Below are 7,160 nucleotides of genomic sequence, written 5' to 3'. Positions count from 1 at the left end.
CTAAGTCTTACAGTTCTTTTTTTTCATAACCCAACTTCTGTGTCACCTTGTCTCTCGGGGTAAGTTGAGCAAGTTTAAAAAGAAATTGTAAAACGGCATCTACGGCTACGGGGAAACAAATTTCGTTGGGTAAAATTTTAAGGTCCAAACATACTTTTAAATTAATCATTATTAAAAACTCTTAACAATTTAAAATAATATCTGAAATATGAGTAATTGATAAAAACAGTATTAATCACTAGAAGAAGAATAAGAAAATATTATTTGTAATTTTATTAGCGTATAATGATTTAAAGAGTACTAAACACATTATACACTAGTAGAACGTGTGCTGAGATTGTATGATAGAATATACTGAGGATGATAAACACAGCTTTAACACTTTAACAATTAAAGTTAAAGATTTATAGAAACCATTTCCTTTAATGAAAGAGTAGATAAATTTTAACAGATCAATGGCTTCTTTAAACAAATGCTCCATGCTGAGGTTTGGAACGAAAAACTTCCATTGTTCATTTTTTCTTGAATATCTGCTTCAAGAGTAACGAGCGTTGCTTTGAATTCATTCAATTCATCTACATGAAGAGTTGAAGCCATCAATAAAATAAATTCAGCCGCTGTTCCTCGGAACTGTTATTCGTGTGTCTTTAGATCGACCTTTTCTACTTCAAAACCGCATTTCAATGCCAACTCATTGAAGTACTCTTTGTTTTCAAAGTGGAGACTTGCGAATATTCTGGACCCTATTGTCTCTGGCAACATTTTTGCAAACTTTTCGAAATAAAATGACATATCAATGAGGGAGTTAAAAATAAACTTTCCACCTGGTTTCAAGCTATTGAATACTGCGTTAAAAACCACCGGCTTTTCATCTCGAGGAATCCAATGAACTACAAGGTTGCTGATAACCATATCAACATCATTTGCGTACAACAAAAGGTCTTTTCCACCGGCACAGTAAAAGGTTACAAGGTTGTCCACATATTTTTCACGGGCAATATTAATTCTGTCTTCAATCGGGTCTATCGCAATAATTTTGCCTTTGAAATCAATTAGCTGCTTTAATATAGCTTCATTATTTCCCGTTCCACATCCCAGGTCAACAATCCTTAACCCCCTTTTCTTTTCAGTTCCGAATATCAAATCCAAAAAGAACTTTTGCTGAATTTGTTCACTAAAATGTTGATAGTTTTTTGCTAAACTTTCAGACATTCTGTCGCAACACTTGGTTCTCTATGCAACAGCGAGAGATCGTGAATCAGAGGAAGCTAAAAGTAAGAATTAAAAAAATCAAGTTGAAAACCGCTTTTTTTAAAATTGAATTATTGTTATTGATGGTTTTTTAACTGTAAAATGAGACTGAATTAGACAAGTTTAAAAGCCTTTTTAGCCTATTTAATTTTAAACGATATTTCATTTCTAATCAAATATTAAACTAATATATGTTCTTCGCTGAATGTTTAGCAAAAGGAAATAAGCCCCAACGTTTCCCCTGGCAAGGAGGTTTTGCATCAAAATTGGCGCTGTTTTCGATGCTCTCGATTGTTCATATTCAGTTAAAGGTGAATGAGGTGCAAAGAAATTGGACATGCAAACCAAATTTGTTAAATATATATCTAATTTAAAATTTGCTTTGATTTTTTTTTAAGTTTCTCCATAAAATTTTATTTACAAGAGACTGGACTTTGTCTTTGATGTCGTGGATAAGGGAAAGTTTTGCAAACGACACTTTTTTTAGCAGCCGAACGGAATTCTCAGATCTCACATAATTTTACTTTGGTAGCAATGACCTTAATAGAGGTTTTTTAAAGTAGATTACATCATTTTGCAGATTTCTGTCGTTGAGACTTTCGCTTTACGAACTTGTTGTACACATACTGTTTAGTTAACAACTTCATGTAATCTTGCTGCTTTTTTGAAACAGACTCTTTATAAGTTTTCGTCACAAGATTTAAATTCGGCATTCTCTCTTATGTATATTTATATACAGAATTTCAAGAGAAAAGTGCTTATTCATTTACCAAAGAGGATTTATTTGGCAAGTAATACCGAACCTCCTAGGGCTCAGTGACGTTAGAATTTTCTTCCATAGAGCCCACTGTTCACTGTTTGAGTTCCAACAAGTAAATTAAAATTATTCTTGTCAACTTGGTAGTTGATAAGTCTATTATTAACTTACTTGACAATTGGAACATTGTTGCTGATTGTAATTGGTGCATTTTGTAGGTGACATTGACACACTATACGCCAAAACAAATAAAAAATTTGGATGCAATAAAAATGGGAGATTAAAATGTTTTGAGCTTATTGGGAAATATAAAAGGAAACTGGTCATCATTTTCATCATCTTCAGGGCATCATTTGATTATGCGTAATTTACTTGATTATGTTCAACTTATTCCTAAAACAACAATAGTATTAGGTGCATATAAAGCTATTAACTTTTAATTAAAGATGGTTTCGCATGTCACAAATGCGATGAAAAGAAATCAGTGGTTGAATAGTCTGCCTGGTCCATTAATCAATAAATCAAATATCGTTGGGTCCTAGAACGATCATTCAACTGAGCTTTGAGCAAAAATGCAGATAATTTGGAATACAGATTATTAAATAAATTTTAATGGCAACATTGGTTAATGATTACAGTTTATTTTAGGGTTCCGGAGGGGATTTCGAAAGCTGGATAAGGTCATTTACAGGGAGTATCATGAATTTACAAGCTGTTTGTTTTTGTTTTTCAAAATTTACGAATTATGCTGATGTGATAATTTATACTGTACGTTGATGAGATAATTTATGCAGTATGTTGATGAAGTATCTTGTGTGATGCTCTTAGTTGTATTTTATAAGAAAGCCTTTTTTATTTTAACAGAAAAGAAGCTATAGCTTTCAAGAAAAACAAAGAAAATATTTGATTATTGAAGATTAAATAGAGATAACTCTTTTAGAGGAGAATATAACCAAACAAGAACAAAACTTTAGAAAAAAATGCAAAAGAACATAATTTCTTAAACTTTTTTCAAATGAGTCTGGACATGATTTTCGTCTAAAAGTTATTTGTAAAAGTGCGTAATTAGCACACAATTTGTTAACGTCATTTATCAGAAAAAGCTTATGTTGTGACGCATTTTTTAAACCAGATCATCAAGAAAACTGGAAGTAAACATCAAATACTTGTTTTTATCAAATCAGTGGGTATAAAATACTCAACGGGTCGTAATACCTGTTACACTCCCGAAACACAAAAAACAAATCCTAAAAAACAGTGGAAAGTCAGCGAAGTTGCAGAAAAAATCGAAAGATTTTGAAAATTGGTTTACAATTCAATTCAGCTGTAACGAAAAACAAACAACAAAATTTTAAAAAAATATTAAACCAAAAAAAAAAAAATACTGTGGTTCGACTCATTGTCTTGGATGCGAAAAAAACAACACTTCATTTTATCAGCTAAACTCAGAGCCACTGTCATCTTGGAAAAATACTTTTTAGAGCAATAAGCCAAAATTTTTGAATCATACAGCAGTTGAAACCCAAATACGTACGTTAAAAATTTTTCAAAGTTAAATAGAAGAAAAGGGAAGAGAGAGTTGTTACTTCAAAATGTGATTAAGCATGGTTTTGAAAGAAATAGAACAATGGTTCCCGCCAGAAAACTTTTCTAACCATAATATATTTTTATGAAAAAAAGATTGCTGAAGATAAGTAAATATCGTGGAGTAAGCCGATAAAAAAAACTAACATCCTCCTCTTCCTTTTCCTCCTCCTCCTCCTCCTCCTCCTCATCATCATCATCACTATCATTATCATCATCAACGTCATTTATTTTAAATAAAAAAATATTGTTCTCTCTTTGATATCAAAAAAAAAAAAGAAAAGTCATTTACCTCAAAAAAAACTCACAAGATATAAAAAGCAATATTATAAAAGCTATTTTTTGTTAAGCCTCATGACAAGAATGGACAGAAGGAAATCCATCGTGAAAAAGATCATATTATGCCCAATAAAATTGTAGTATGATCACTGGTCATTAATGTGATCATTAAATTTGTATTAATGTTTATCGAGTGTCTTATTACCGATACTATGATCATTCATGGCATTTAATACAGTGGTACATGGCTTTTGATTTCGTTTATTGTATTTTAAATTAATAAACAATTTCAAGAAAAAGATTTATGTTATTTCATATTTGCTGTATCATACCCGAGGAAGTCGTAAAAAGAAGGTTGATTTTCCTGCAAGATTTGTTCCCAAACCAGTTCGTGCTAAACTAAAACAGCAACTCAAGAAATTGTAACAAATTGTTTTAAAGTAAGCTTTTTTTTTTCTGATGTTGTGTAAAATAATTGTATCAGTAAAACTATAACATATTCTTTTCAATTTAAGCGATTATGATGTAACAACTTTAAAGACGCATGTTGAGTAAATGTAAGGATTTTTTCGGGAAACTGAATCATCTTTTTGTGCGTTGAACTTCAGGGATTGGTTTGTTGATACTAAATTCAGCATAACTAAAAATAAAGCAACTGAATTTAAAATAATTGTTCTAAATTTAACGAAAGAGAATTTTCAAAATCAAAGCTTAAAATGTGTCGCGTGTCACGTGATAAACACGAAAGAGTTTTATCAAGAAATAAAATTAAATGATGAAAATTTTTGTTGAAAACTGAAAGCAATCAACAAAAAGATGTTTTTTTTTTGTCTAAAGCGAAAGTTTCAGCGAAGAATAATTTTTATCTGCTAACGCGACGTCCAGCTAAAAATCATTCGCGACAGAAAAACAGGTTGGCGCGCTTAAATTTCTGCAAAGAAATAATAGTGAAAACAATTGGTAGGACTGTGTTTTCAGATGAGAGTACATTTTATCAACGATGTTGTTCAGTTTCAAATCCAAATTGAATATTAAAAACTGTGAAGCATCTACCATTACTTATGGTTTGGGATGCGATAGAAGCTGCTGAACATTTTGGATTAAAAGGGTATGAAGGTTAACGAAACAAAATGTATTTACGTTCTAGAGGTTTAAAGTATTAAAATGTACGCGCAGCTGATTAGTTGTAAAATCTTTCAGCATCGCTTAATACAGAAAAATGGTGAAGAAGTGGTTTGACAAAAATGGAGTTTTCCCCAACTGGCCTTCGAACTCATTATTATTATAAACAACAAACATTCTTTGTCCTCCAACCATGCCAAACTTTGTGCCAATGAAACACCATTTGCAGAGAGCGCTGCTTTTTTGGAGGCGTTAATTGACTAAGATTCGTAACAAATTCAAGAAAAGTTCTTGAGTTTGTTCTTTGGTTTGATTCTTGTCTCAGTAAGCAATTTCAGACCGTTAAAAATAAATTACTTATTTCGATCTAATGGTTAGTTCAGCCAGCACTTAACTTTTTAAGAAAAACCTAAAACTCGGGTCGATTTTCGAATTTCCGAAAAAGACGAGAAAGTGTTTTAACGTTGAATCCTGCTGCTTAACAGATGAGATAATCCGTCAGATGAGGCAAAGTTACAGTTAATAACGGACAACATATTGAATAAAATACGTCTTGCAAATTTCTATGAATAAAGCATCGAAGTTACAAAATAATACATTCCGGTTAGGGGAAAACCTCAATGAGTGGGACAGTTTTTGCAAAATGCTTTTTAAACGTAGATAAAATTGTTTAATATATATATTTAAATATGTTTGATAACCACCGACTCTTGCTCAATGATATATTAAAACAAAAAAATTGGATTTGCATTTGGCTATTGGTAAAAAGCGAGTTTTATTGGAGCATGACACTTGTCCCATTCATTAAGTATGTCTCATTGAATGGGACAAACATAAAAGAGTTAAAAATAAACGTATTTAATTCAATCATTTTTCAAATTAGTTTATTAATTGTAAATGTAGTTAAATAGATACATACATAAAGACCGCACAAAAAATATTTTTAACTTTAAACATTTTAACTCTAAATAAATTTTAATCAAAGCAGAACTTTCTCATTTTAGAATATTATATTTAGTTATTTTTATTTAAGTAAAATATTGCAGTATAAAAGTGTGTAAATAATACCCATTACCCATGGGGATAAAAGTAAGGGACCACAGCATCCTTCTGCTGAGCTGTAAATAATTTTTTATTAAATTCATTCAACAGCCAGTACTTTGTCCCATTCAAAATGCGCATCACTTTATCCAAAAATGATTAGTCACACCAAAAACACCATTAATTAAGCTTGAATGTTTTACTCACTGTAGTACTAGAGACTGCTTTTTATTTAAGCATGGAATTTTTTTTTCCATAACTTCAAAAATTGCTGCAAAATCAGAAAAAAAAAAAAAAATTTTAAAAATTACTTTTTACATTCGAAAACACAATAACATCAATTTTCATTACGGTCATCGAGCAATAGGATGGATGAGTCGGTCAGTTGAGTTCTTGTTTCTATCACTCTTTGTTACAGGAATTTGAATATCCTTACATCGATGCTTGTATAAGAATCTGAGTTTGTCCCATTTAATAATCGTCCCATTCATTAAGGTGGTAGATACCCTTAATTTATTGAAATTTTGAAAAAAATTATTATTTTCATATTAGACGTAAAATATTACGAGGAATGCATTTTTAAAGTTATTTTTTCAACATTTTTAACATAAATAGTGAAATAAGCACCTTTTTTAAGACTAGTTATTTTTTATGACATAGCAACGCCCTTAGCAACCATCCTCTGACTTGGTTTTAAAGTTATATTAATGATCAGTTTTTGACGATGATAAATTCTTTAGCTGCTTGTTAAGTTAAAGTTATTAGTCATACTTTTAAATTCCAGTTTGGCATGACTTAACAACAGATTCGTTGTTGTTAAAATGTTTGCATGGCCGAACTCAAAATAGAAACGAATGCTTAAACAGTTTGGTGTGGAAAAAATGTCCTAAGGAGATTTTTTTATTTAGAAAACTTCTTGAAATATTTGCTCTGCCGTTATTGAATTTAATGATGGTAAATCTGGTTTAACACCAATAATACAAGCACTTGGATTGCCAGTTTCAAAGTTTATGCCAAATGCGTTTAGAAAAAGTGATACCGACCGCATAAAGAACATTCAGAGAAAGTCATCAACCAAAGGCATAAAGATGAGAAGAAAATTAAGAGCTATTAGAAAGGGATTCCT

General features: G+C 30.9%; 1 protein-coding gene across 1 annotated transcript; it reads right to left on the bottom strand.

Moving 5' to 3' along the window:
- Window positions 1–633: 633 nt before the first annotated feature.
- On the bottom strand, window positions 634–4,324 carry LOC149889225 (arsenite methyltransferase-like). Its single transcript, XM_090089209.1, has 2 exons — window positions 4,204–4,324; window positions 634–1,268 (listed from the first exon to the last, which is right to left on the bottom strand). The coding sequence occupies exon 2, from the start codon at window positions 1,210–1,212 to the stop codon at window positions 634–636; it is 579 nt and encodes a 192-aa protein (XP_089945335.1). The 5' UTR covers window positions 1,213–1,268; window positions 4,204–4,324.
- Window positions 4,325–7,160: the final 2,836 nt, after the last annotated feature.

The sequence above is a fragment of the Hydra viridissima genome, unplaced genomic scaffold (genome assembly GCF_058129835.1).
Source record: "Hydra viridissima isolate aposymbiotic clone 2 unplaced genomic scaffold, HvirCarnegie_v1 scaffold_5, whole genome shotgun sequence".
Classification (NCBI taxonomy): Eukaryota; Metazoa; Cnidaria; class Hydrozoa; order Anthoathecata; family Hydridae; genus Hydra; species Hydra viridissima.
The sequence above is the reverse complement of the archived record's forward strand: the minus strand, read 5'-3'. Positions and strand labels throughout refer to the sequence as shown.

Excerpts from the sequence above, each read along its gene's own strand:
- LOC149889225 (XM_090089209.1), bottom strand. The coding sequence starts at position 1,212 with ATGTCTGAAAGTTTAGCAAAAAACTATCAACATTTTAGTGAACAAATT.